Genomic DNA, 12,590 nt, shown 5'->3' with positions numbered 1-12,590 from the left:
CACAGGCGCTTTAAATGAGCCCTTTACCAGTTAGAGCTCATTACTTTGGTGTTTGATCTTTGCTTCGTTAATGCCCCAGGGTAAACATTCAAGTGAAAGTGGATATGCTCCATGATACGGGCACGTGGCCTGGATTCGTGCCAAGAGAAGCCGTCCTCTGGAAATCAGCGGTCCTCTGGATGCTAGGAGATTATTAGACTTCACAAGATCTCGTTGGGGGAAAAAATGGATTCAGGGTTTTTTTGGGTTTTTTTTGAGGTTACTTCTGTGAAGTCAGTTATATGGAAGAGGGGGAATGACGGCAATATAGAGTTAGGTTTCTAAATAGGATGCCATAAATATTGCTTTAGGTTCTGTTTTATAAAATGTGTTTGCAAGAATAACTGATACTTCTGCTTGCAGTATATCCTGATGTTAGATGAATTTTCAGTGAAGGCTCTAAGAAATCCAGAGTTGTGGGCAAGAAATAGAAGAGATTCTGCTTAATAAGGTGCAAGGCTGATCCTCTCGGGAGGAAAAAGCTATTGGAAAGTGGGAACCTGGGAAGGTTTGGGGAGTAACAGGAGAAGGCAGTCGTGCATTTGCAATGAAATACAGACACAGTATTTTCAGGGAAATTGCAGCACTCGAGAATACTCTCTGAAATACTGCTGCAGAATGAGGTGTGCCCCTTGAATAGCACGTTGGTGTTTGTCTGCTGGGAGTTTCATTTGAACGTTGGAAGAAAACAGATTCAGGGATCACGGGGGACTGGTAGGAGAGGTGGGCTTCTAGGACTTCATGGTTTTGGAGTGACCTGTTAAAAGATAGTTGTGCAATAGGTTAACTGCTGTTTGGGGCTGTTTGTGGGAGTAGAGATGTAATGGGAGAACATTTAGCAAAGGGTAATTTGTTGCGAGTTATAAGAAGGAATCCTTCATGGTGAATGACATGGAAAAACCGTGAGAGCTTAATTGAGTCATTTACAGTAACCTAGAGAGAGCTCTTAAATTCAGATCTCATCCTGGGTGATTTAAGGACAGGACAATATGCATGGCCTTTGGGGTGTATGACCTCGATGACCCAATCTTTTCAGTCTGATTTCCAGGAATGTAAGATACAGGCATGTCCTTGCCCAAAGTAAAGAATATGAAGCAAAAGTGGCAATCTGAACCCAAGTGGAGGCACAAGCTGTCTGACAAGATCAGCAGATGCATTTTAGTGCAAATGTAGAAGTCGGAGACCAGAGAAACAACGTAGGGACCAGATGTTTGATTAGAAACAGAACTGTCAGCCCAGGGCCTCATGACCAGGGACGTGATTGAGGGAAATCACTGAAATAAACAGGCGGCACCAGTAAAATGAGGACAGATTGTATCCAAGTAAGGTTTAGACTGTTTGAAGCCATTTCCAATGTAGTTGAGCCTGGCAGTTTCACATAGTTAGCATCCACATTTACCGATTACAAATTGTATTAAGAAAAGGCGCATTAGGGTTTAGTCTACCAAAGGGCTTGCCACATAGCAGTGATTCTCAGCATTTTTGACTTCCAACTGGGCATATACCTGCCTAACCACTTAGTAATGGGATGTGAGAAAAAGAAAAATCACAGGAGAAGTTGTAGTGGGTTGTGAAGCAGAAAAAGAAGCGTGATCTGTGAACCCTGGTGAACAGGGGGTTGCGATGTGGAGTGAAGAAGCTAGAGGCCCTGAAATCTTGCCCCTATTATTCCCAACTATATCCCCTTCAGTGCTGGGGGGGAGGGAGAAGAGGCACTGGTTTTAATTCCTTAGCATCTTTCCCTTCCAGAGACACCTTCCCTTCCTGTATCAAGCGGTCCTTGGATGTGAGCAGAGCCAGCATTTCCTCCGTCTGTCCTGGCAGCTGCACGTGGAGGAAACCGCTCCACAGCGATTCCCTTCACTCCGGAGCCTGGTGCTGCCTCTCTGCTGCTTGAACGGGTGTGCTTCTGCTCGTCGGCATGCTTTTTGGGGAGGAGAGCAGGGAAGGACTGCCAAGGAGTGTTGTTGACCGCACAGTTTTCCCGAGTTTGGCACTGATCTTCTGTTCTCCCACTTCTTTCACTCTTCTCATATTGGCAGCGGTGGTCCGTTTAGCTCCCGTAGAATGACTGGTGGCTTTCCCTGTATGTGACTCATCCTCTAGGGAATTCCTGAAGCAATGAGTCAAGTTATTGGGAAAACTGTTTGCCCACTAGTGTAAACTACGAAGCCAGGAGCCTGCCTGTGGTATCGTAGAGAGGCAATTACTTTTCGGTATGGCTGGAGTTGTCCTCTCTCTTCCTAAAGGCAGGTCACTTCAAGATTAGCTGTAGCAGGGATATGTCTGCTGAATATATATATATTTATATAAATATCTATTAAAAAATATATATATATTATTTTTTTTTACCTTGAAATATGCTCCTCCTGATTTTTTTTCTCCTGTTTTTTTAAGGTGGCTGATCTGATAAGCATTCCAGGGTGGAGTAAAACTGACAGATTTGAATTTGCCAGTATTGTAGTGAAAAATAGCTTGCCTAAAGAAATGAGGCTGTCAGACTGGCACCAGTCAGCTACATCTGAAATACTCCATTCGTAAGTACCATTTACCACTTCATTCTGCCCTGGCTGACTTAATCCAGTCCTTGTTATTTTTGCTGTAGACAAATTAATGGTTGTGTGGTTTACAGCCATGAATTAACAAATTACGAATATAGTCATGGGATATTACAACAAAAACAAAGAACTTTGATCTCCAATAATTGTATCCAGGAAAAATTAACTATTGTACCACATATGTGAGCGTGGGTTGACCAGGGTTGTTTGCATTGCCTGCTGATGCCAGTCAGATTTGGGGTGCCCAGCTGTTTTTGAAAGCGAGGTGCCTGCTGTATCTACAGACTTAGGTCAACTCATCTGAATGTTATCTTTCTACATCCTTTCCCTGCCCTGTTCGAGCCAAGCTTTTCTTGTCACTGGTTGCTGACTATTAAGCATTAGCAGATTTTATTACCCTGTAGAACAGTAAGTTCTATTTAAAACACAAAATTAGTTTCACTTTTTAATACATTTTTTCCCCCTAGCAACTTGGCCATTATTTTTGCTCAAGCTTGGAATCGTCAGAAAGCTCAGATTGTGGGCTTCGCTAGCACAAAATGTAGGTGGTTGCAGATATGTCGGCATTGATACAACGATAGGGTGTTGTTTTTAACTAAAGTAGTGTCAGCAGACTTGGATTGTGCTCCTTCTCCGCTCCTAGGTTTTCAATAAAGTGGCTTATTTTAAGGTAAGCTTATCTGTCAACTTCTGTTGTTTCTTGACCAGTTATTCATGAAGCCTTTTAATTTTCTGTAGTCTGACAAGTATGAAGCTTGGAGTTAAATTGTGCTCCTACTGAGGTCAAGGAGAAGAGTACTAGTAATCTTGGAGCTGTAGGGTGAGGCTCTTTTCATCTCTCTCAGAACACTGTTCTTCCTTTAATTTGGGCAGTTGAAATGTCTCACGGTGATCGCTGTCTTTATGTACTAAAATTAAAGTGCTTTTAAGAGGTGGACTGTGCTTATCCCTACAAAGTGCTTCCTTTTTCCCCATGGACAAATCCTGGCCTGTGGGGTATCCCAGCTGGAACAAAAGGGGAGGGGAGACTTCAGATCCTGCTAGTTTGGTTTTTTTCCTATTTGCACACACATCTTACTAACTGCAGCTAAGGCAGGCGGCACCCTTGGCAAATCCACCTATTAAACGCACTTGCTGGAAATGGGTGCTCTGTTCATGAGAGGGGTGCTGAGAGTGCTGCCAGGATAGGGGTGTTCAGCTTGTATATCATGAAACAGAGGGTGGTACAGAGATGGCGGGGGTTGTGAGGGGATATCCTCCCGGAGGGAACCATTGGGATCTACCATGTCTTGCAGGACTGCGATCCCTGGGAACAGGCTCTGAACTGATACCAGTTGATTAGAGGAGGCATATTCCAAAGTAGAGAATTCCTTTGTTTTCTCTTTAATTCAGTGGATCCCTTATCCTGCTTTTAACTGGTGGTCAAAAACTTGTGGACAAGTGGTGTAAATAGTAGTGTTTTGGTATCATTTAACTCTACTTAGGACCTTTCCATGCTCTTGCCCTAAAACCAATGAGATTTGCAAGGTAATACTTGCAAGGTAGTACTTTCCTGAAAACACCACCTCTGTGGACAAGTACATGCCAAGCGGATACATTGGCTGTTCTGGTGTCTCTGTAATAAAAAATAATCATTCAGAAAATGTATTCAACTTTGCAAAGAATAGCTTTATTCCTGAAGGCAGCAGTGGTATAGCTAGCCAGCCTTCCAAAAGCAAATGAGCCGCTGTCACAGGCTAAAGGTGAGAATTTTATCTGGTTTCCCCTTGCATATTGCATGTTTGTGTGCAACTCCATTGAATGAAGGCAAATGGATGTTGCCAACTGGCAGAGTATTTGGTTTTTTTTCTTAAATGATCACTTTCTCTCCTGTTGTTGTTAGGGGAAAAATACTAATCCCTGCAGTTGCAGAAAAATCCTTGAAAACTTGAATCCTTTGTGTGCAGAGCCCAAAAATCTAGATTAACTATTTTAATGGTAGCATCTCTTTTTAAAAATACTGGTGAGTTTTGACATCTCAGTTAACGGCTTAGACTACCTGGGATTCTCAATACTATTGCTCAAGAGCAGGTGATATGTCAGCGTTGCACCCTTTGCAGCGTGTTGTGCACAGCGTCGTTCTACAGGAAGATAACCGGTTTGGAGTGAATAGCAAATGTGATACTAAATCTTCTGCATTAGTAGTAAGGTTTTGAGCTGATTTTTCTTTTTTTTTTTTTTTTCTCATGAGAGAAGAGGAACTGTTTAAGAAAAACTCTGATAAGAGGCTTTTGAAATTCAAGGGTATAAATTGTAAGGCTGCGAGGTTCAGGAAGGTAATGGGTAGGAGATGTTGTCTATGTTTGAAGATAGTGTGGGACTCATGAGAGCTATTTCTACTCAAGGCAAGAGGTGTTTGGAGTAAGGGACAAAGGGGATGGATTTAAGCAAGGAGCACATACACTTAGGAACCATCTTGATGTGTTTATGCTACCTGAGGCAAAGGGGCTTTGTGAAGAAATGCTAGGGAGGAATAAGCTGAGATGGAGATGGGCCAGTGTTGGGCCAACTGGGCAGTCTGTTCCTGTTACTACCAATATATTCTTGTGACCGTCACCGTTGCACTTCCAGGGGTGTATTTATGCCAGCATTTATGATTTAAGCTGGTGGGACATACAGGTAAGTTCTTGTCCCCTGGGTTTTGAAGGTCAGTTTATACTCCAAGATGTATTTTGGGTATTTGTGTCAGTGGGCAGTATTGTAATTCCAGATCTATCCTAATCATATTAGTTCTGTAATGATGACATTGTAGTGAGATGATTGTGGTGCAGTGGCCTTATCCTGGGGGAGCTGCATCTGAAATATGCCAAGCCACAAGAGGCTTTTTGAACCTTTCCTTTCTCAAACCCGATGGCTTAGTCTCATGGCTCTGGCAGACTCATTTTATTTCCTTCTCCTTGGAAAATGGAAGACTGTAAAGGAGAATCTTAAAAGTAGGTGTGAAATTGGTATTCCAAAATTAAAGGCCCCACTGATTTTTGCCAGCATTCCCTGCCCCTGCTGAGCAGTCTGTGGCTTGGTTGTAAATATGGCTCTTAGATGTTACGTTAATACGTACGCTATTCTTTAAAGTACAGATGTGTTCCCTTAACCATATTCAGTCATGCTAGAAGTATCCTCACAACATTCTGGCAGCTGCTGTACCATCTCCCCCCAGGGAAGGAGCTTTCTCTGCAATTCCTGCAGGCATCGCTCACAACGGATATCTTCTGCCACTTGTAAAAGGCAGCCCTGTCTTGGAAGGGCTCCTCTTCCTTTGATGCTGTGTAATTTGCCCCCACCTTATGTTATGAGCCTCTGTTCCACATTGTGTGTGTGTTGAGTAGGTATTCCTCCCTCTTATAAGATGCTCTGAGATATTCCCACCCTGGAAGGGCACTTCTTGAAGGTTTGGATATTTTTTTCATCTGTCCTACCACTTATTTCTGCTGTTTCTTGCTGATGGTTGTTATGGGTAAATTGTATAGGGGAGATAGACAGCAACAGACCTTGCTGTCCAGTTCCCGCTGCACGCTGGGTCCTGCAAGAGGTGCTGGAGGGAGAGAGGGGTTTGTATGTGTGCAGACATAGGCAAGCAAATGCCTCCTAGCCAGCTTCAGGATATTTTGTAGGGATGGGATCACATCCCCCCTTCTCCCTGCGAGGGAAGAACAATTCCCAGATTGTGAGGAACCAAGCTCAGAAAGAGCTCCATTTAAGGCCCTTAAAAATAGCTGGACGAGGACAGATGAAGTTTGATCCAAGTTCTAAGTCATGATTTCTGTCAAGTACAGCAAGTGCTTATAGAAAGGCATGCTTAATGGGAACAGGAGGTTTCTGTAAGCTGCAGGGCTGATGACCCAACCTGGGGTAGAAGGCCCATGTCCCATGTGGGACATGCTTGTGAGGAAAGGAAGGATGTGGGGTTCAGGTAGGGGTGACTTGATAGGGCTGGAACCCTATCTGTTAGTGAAGTGCTATTTCAGGGGAAGGGTTTGTATTTTATGAACCAGCAGATGTTTAAGGGTCAGGAGCTGTATAGTTAAGCATGCTGAATGTAATTTTTGGTCACCTGAATTTGACAAACGTGGTTATTTTACAATGCTGTTGCTTTTTTAGTTCACTTCAGTATAAAAACACTTTGGCATCTACAACAAGTACAGAGAGCTTCAACAGCTCTAATAAATAACTCCAGAAAGAGAGGAAATGCAGCTATACTGGCAAGGCACAGAACATGGTTCTGTTGATAGAAGGAGACGAGGAAGGTTGTGCAGTGCTGGGGAGGAGTACTTGCAGTTGCCATCCTGTGTGGTAGGAGGCGGAAGGCAGTTCTAGAGGACCTAAGTGGATAGAGTTAATCTGGGGATGCTCAGACACTGTCCTGTGCCTGCCTGGGCTACTCAGGTGACTCTCGGGGCTTACCTTGGAGGTGCCCCTCTTCTCCTCTCGGGGCTCTCGAGCCAGGCTGCAGCACCCACGCTGTGCCCTCAGGACAGGTGTCTCTGGATACCTGGGCAAGGCGACCTGGTTGTGCTGTCAGGGGGAACAGAAAGTGCCTCTGCTGTGGTAGCACAGGCAAGCGGAGGAGCAGAAAATGACCCCCAAGGAAATGCTGCTGTTTGAGCTGCCACGACACAAAGCTTGTTTTGTTTCCATTTTCCAGATGGGTTTTCCTAAGCAGCTCTAGCAGATGATCCGTGAGAGCTGGCAGTCCTGGGCTATGACTTCTCAGCGGGACAGCAGGTTGGGGCTGGGACGTTCCCTGGGAACGCGGTGGCATTTCATCCAGTACTGCAGGAGCGTGCCACCGGGAGGATCAGCATGTAGCGTCAGTACACGTTGCTGGATTTCTGCAGAACAGCGAAGGGTTTTGTCCGGTAGTGAATCCTGCAACCATCCACAGAGCTAAGACCCAGAAATCCCCTTTCTTTTGGGCTTCCTGTAGCCCTGAGCAGTGAAGATGAAGGTCTGGTCGCTGGGCTTTGAACAGTTATTAATTTGAGGGAGTTTGTTGGGTGAATAATACTGTAGGACTCTAGAGTTGAGGCAGAATTTGGGGAGACCAGCTGAAAGAGGGTGCTGACAGATATGAAACGCAGATGAGATGGGATTGCTTTGTCGTACCTGGGTTGTGTCAAGTTGCAAGCAGGTCACCATCTCAGGCCGAGGGGAAAGGTAGGTGACAAATATATTGGGCTAGCCGGGCTTCCTCCTGCTAGTGAGAAGAAACTATTGGCACGGGCGGATCCGATTTCAGTGTGGTGTTGGCCTCCCATCTCCTGCTTGACAGGAATAGCAAGTAGTGGTCTGAACTGCAGGAGGTTGAGTGGGGACCAGGAGGAGGATTTAGGGTGATTGAGGTAGGGATGCCGAGCGAGTCTTCGAGCCCTTGTGGATCCAGAGATAAGGAGTTTCTGGGGAGGCTTTGCAGGGCGTTAGTGTGTTGCGCTGTGTGGGTGCAAATGTGCCTTGGGTGTCTGCGTGATGCCGTGAGCTTAAAGCAAATTCTGCTTGTGGATTTGGGTAGCGGGGAGTAGCTGATTCTCTCCTGGGGTGTTGGCGTGGTGTGGGTGGTCTCCCATGGTGCAAGATCTACACACAGCCCTTTTCCTTCAGCTACAGCCGCGTTCAGCTTGTATTTACTTGTATACCTTCTTCTGAGGCGAATGTCAGATGTGATGGGATGCTGGATTAGACTAAATCTCCTAGGTTTAGCTGGAATGTTGTGTTGCTGTAGCATTTTTTTTTCTTGCTCTTTTCTCTAAGCCTTCCCCTACAGACAGCTAATTCTCCCCTTCCCCCACATCCTGTCATACCCCAGAGCATGTCACAAGGAATTAACGGCTGAAAAGGCTCGGGAGAGGCTGCTCCTCTGGAACAGTCTCTCCTTTCTGTCACCGGGGTGGGCCCCCCTCTCTGTGCCCCTTTTGTGTCCCGGCCAATTCCCCTCCCCCTGGCCATTCAGTACATGCCAGAGGAGAGACCGCCGGCCCTGAGCCTTTCCCGGCCCTGCTCCGGCACCGCCGCCTGATGCCATCCGCCGCAGCCGAGGGGCTTCCCGTGCACAGCCGGGGCTCCGGGACAAGCCCGAATCACGGCCGCAGCCCTCCCGGTCCTGCCGGCTTCTGGACGGCGAGAGGGAGGAGGCTTGTGCTGCTGCGCTCGCTGCTGGAGGGCTTTCCTTCTCTCCCGGCTCCGTGCGTCTCTGCCAGCATCCCCCGCTCTCGCTCCCAGTCCTCCTTCCCACAATTCACGTACAGTCTCCTCAGAATAGGGATGATGTCACTTCCTTCCCCAGGGTGCCGGGGGTGTGGAAGGGGGGAGTCACGACCCCTGCCTCGGTGGCTCTCGGCAGCCCCGACGAATAAATGAGGTTGCTGGCTTGGAGGGAGGGAGTTGCCCTGAAGATGATGCCCGGCTCTGTCGGCAGGCAGTCACCACGCCGTCCTTCCCTTTGCCGAGTGGGATTTTCAATGGCTGCAAGAAGAGTTTGCTGTTCCCTCCTTCGCTTGTGATGTCCGTCTCCGTGGATATGCACTTTTCCTGAAATACCCCTACGGGAGAGAAGAATGTGCAGCGGCTGGACCACATGCCATGTAAGATTTCTGCTTCCGTAGATCTTTCTCTGGTCTGAGGGTCAAGGGCTCTGGACTCCTTGCACACAAAGCTTGTGCCTGCATGTGCTTCCCCCGAATTTCCATGTTGGGAGCTTGGGGCTTCTTGTACTGGGGTTCAGGTTTCGAGGTTCTAGGAATTTTGCATTCTTTACAGCAATTTTAAGGGCAGTGCAAAGGGTTCCAGCTGTTGCAAAACTAGGGGTCAGCGGTCTCAGGGCTGTTTGCACTCTGACCTTCTGCTTTCCTCCCAATTCTTCTGCTAGACCATATCTTCTTCATCTTAAATGTTAAGAGAGATCTGAGATCTGCTACCCTGGGATGAAGCCAAAGAGTCCTCACACTGGAGAGCTTGACTTTTTTTTTTTTTTTTTTTTTGGTGGACTTTACAGTCTCAGGCCTTCTATCATCTTCCTTCTTTCCAAGCTGGGGGCAAGGCCCCAGACCTCATGGTTTAGATTTTTAATAGACAGTCTTTGAAAATTAATTGGGATTCTTTCTGCGGTGCACCGGGAGCCTGGTAAGCATACAGCTAGGAGTGACAGTCCCACAGTGAGTATTCTCATGTACGACAGTGAGTGACAGGCTGCCCTGCTCTGTCCCCATCTGTTGCTGTGGATAAGGAATTCACATTAGATGTTTGCTGCTCCTGCTGATACCCTGCCTCTTAAACTGGCAGAGGGTGGTGAAAGCGGGCAGAGCACAACTTGCTTGCGTCTGGAGAGGTGGAAGAGTTGTGGAAAGTGCGTTGGCGGGATGCAGCCGTACGCCGAGGGATGATGGGAACTGAGGTCTGAGCTTGGCTGGGAGGTGCTGCGGTGGCCAGAGGCAGAGTGAATGAGCATGCTGGAAAGTGTGTCCCCATATACTGAGCAGGGTTAGCAATATTCAAGATATAAGTGCTTTATATGGGTGGTGCATGACAGGCAGGCGGGTTATTCACGGCAAGGCTAGAAGGAGTTGCCAGATGGCCAGAGGAGTGAGCAGTTTGAAGGTAGAGCTGCAATGTACTGAGTGCTCTGATTATTATGTGCTAAGGAAGTGTGAATCCAAATGGTGTTGTAATTTCACATTTGCTTTGTTTGTGGAATAGAGCGTTTCCTTCACCCAAGTGAGTAACGTACTGGAAGTGTGTCAGCCTGTTAACGATGGAATCTCCCGGAAAGTGTGAAAGATTTGTGTAGGTTTTCAATACTTGATGACTGAAACGGGTAGGAAGGTCTAGTCCACTGGCCGTGGGTGTCGGTACAGGAGGGGAGACTCCTCTGTTTTGGGATGGTCTGCACAGTAGATAGGGTAACCACACCTGACTGGTGGATAGGTTTCGGTGGGACGAGGCAGCTTCTGTTACTGCAGCAGTCGGTGCTGTGATACAGTCTGTGGTCTGTCACAAAACCAACACTTGTGTTACTTTGAAGGTTCAAGTTAGTTTAAGTGTGATGATGTCACTCCTCCCCTTTTTCTACCCAGAGCACTAAATTAGAGACATCATATACAAGTTGTTTTGTTTTTTTTTTTTGCCTGGTGCATGAGGTACGGCAGATAATATTCCCTCTGAAATGCTGTTGGAAATCCTGATTACACCATAAGTAACAAATGCGAATGCTTTCATTTTTGCCTCTGTGAGCCTAACAGCAAATTGCCAGATCAGTACAAAGAGCAGTTATTACTTTGGAGATGCAGCTTTGGAGCAGCGTGGTCACTGCAGGTCACGGATGGAGCACTCTGGCAGCAGTGTGTGAATGTGAAGGTTGGGAGGTTAGTGGGGTTAGAATAGGAGAAGTGCTGTGATTTGAGACTGAGATGCATCAGTTGGGAGAACTTGGCACTCCTGAGATGCTGGCTCGGAGCAGAGAGGCACAGGCCAACATGTGGTGGCCCCTGGTCTGTGGTAGCGCAGAAGGGTACAGGTAAGAAGTGTGACAGGGTTTAGGGCGTGGAAGAGAGGAACAGGAATGACTGCTGCAGTCAGGAGATCACTGGTGGCTGTGGGCAGACCACATAGATGCAATCTCAGAAACCAAAGATTGACAAAACCAAACAGAAGTCATGGTTGTGGGTCATGGTTGAAGTGTGTTGCACAAGAAGCACGGAAGGGAGTTAGGGTATGCTGCAGGAAAGGACTGAGCCGCTCTGATGCTGTGGACTTGGACTGGAGCAAGCTGGAATATGTACAGCAGAACTGCAATGGTGTGGGAGAGCTGTGTTGGGAGGAGGTGTCTGGATAGCCCTGTGGAGTCTCGTGACTTATACCACTGCTGTTTCTTTTTTAAAGGGTTTGTGAAGCTTTAAAAATAGGAGTACAAACAAAACATGGGGAGGAACAGCCAGCTCCTCAATCTTTGACCTTTGAATTGCTAGTGCCTGTCAGGGCCAGCATGAACACAAAGGAGATGTGGAGCTGGCAGGGTGCTTCTGTGCAACTGATGGTCGAGTGAAAGATCTCCTAGGAGCTTGCTCCCTTAGCTGTAAGTGCTTGCTGTTGGGAGCCAGTCAATAGCTTTCCCAGATGCTACCACTAACTGCTAATGGATATTTTGGCTTGCCGAGCCAAGTGAGGGAGGGAACTGTTGGACAACAAGAAAAGAGGCAGGCAGCAGGTGTGCCTGTGGAAGAACATGATAATAGGGCCTTCTTTAGAGTTGAGGCCAGTATAACCTGTCCAGAGCACCCTGCAGTGACTGCTTACCAACATGCAGCCCTAACAGGATTCCAAGTAATCTTGTGAAGTGGAGCTGGGTGAGTGGTGAATTATGTTCAGTGAGTTACACACCTGCTTCACCTAATACTTCCCACTCTAAACTGTACATTCCTCTCTCCTGTGCTCTCCTTCTCGAGCATGCCATGCCCCCTGGTGCTGGAAGGAAGAAGCTCTGCCATCTTTGGTGTAAAATAGGATAGCTTTCAGGTGCGGTCCTTCTGCTAGTGTGGAGTTGTGAGGCTCTCCTGAGGGGTTTGAAGATGGTCAGCAGCATCTTTGATTCTGTTCTTTTCCAGGAGGTGAGTGTCGTGCCTGCTGAACTTCCTCAGACCTGCTAGCCATGCCAGGGATCGTTGTGTTCCGCCGTCGCTGGTCTGTAGGCAGCGATGACCTGGTTTTGCCAGCCGTCTTCCTCTTCCTCCTGCATACCACCTGGTAAGTGAGAAAGGCAGAATGATGGTTTGAATTCTCCCATGAATTCTTTCTGCTATTCCTGTTTCTTGCAGCTGTAATACTTCCTGCGCTTATACGTGTGTCTGGAAGGCTTGTCTGGGGCATTTCTGACAGACACCAATGTGTTTCCAGCTTCTGCTTCTTTGGATAAGTTCTATTCTAAGTTCCAGTTCCAAAGTCAGAGCCTGACCAGAGCTTCCTGCATCC

At 47.1% G+C, this 12,590-nt stretch overlaps 1 protein-coding gene across 3 annotated transcripts in view; it reads left to right on the top strand.

Annotated features, from left to right (window-relative positions):
* The window catches only part of DAGLA (diacylglycerol lipase alpha), a 74,355-nt gene that overhangs the window by 20,305 nt on the left and 41,460 nt on the right, over window positions 1-12,590 (top strand). Inside the window, exons 2-5 of one of the 3 annotated variants that reach the window (XM_072865933.1) lie at window positions 1,789-1,940; window positions 2,437-2,576; window positions 9,046-9,211; window positions 12,227-12,365. In XM_072865933.1, coding sequence (XP_072722034.1) covers window positions 12,271-12,365 — 95 coding nt within the window. In that variant the 5' untranslated portion in view covers window positions 1,789-1,940; window positions 2,437-2,576; window positions 9,046-9,211; window positions 12,227-12,270. The remainder of the gene's footprint in view (window positions 1-1,788; window positions 1,941-2,436; window positions 2,577-9,045; window positions 9,212-12,226; window positions 12,366-12,590) is intronic. The other 2 variants (XM_072865934.1, XM_072865935.1) reach the window with 2 other exon arrangements.

The sequence above is a fragment of the Ciconia boyciana genome, chromosome 6 (assembly GCF_034638445.1).
Source record: "Ciconia boyciana chromosome 6, ASM3463844v1, whole genome shotgun sequence".
Classification (NCBI taxonomy): Eukaryota; Metazoa; Chordata; class Aves; order Ciconiiformes; family Ciconiidae; genus Ciconia; species Ciconia boyciana.
The sequence above is the reverse complement of the archived record's forward strand: the minus strand, read 5'-3'. Positions and strand labels throughout refer to the sequence as shown.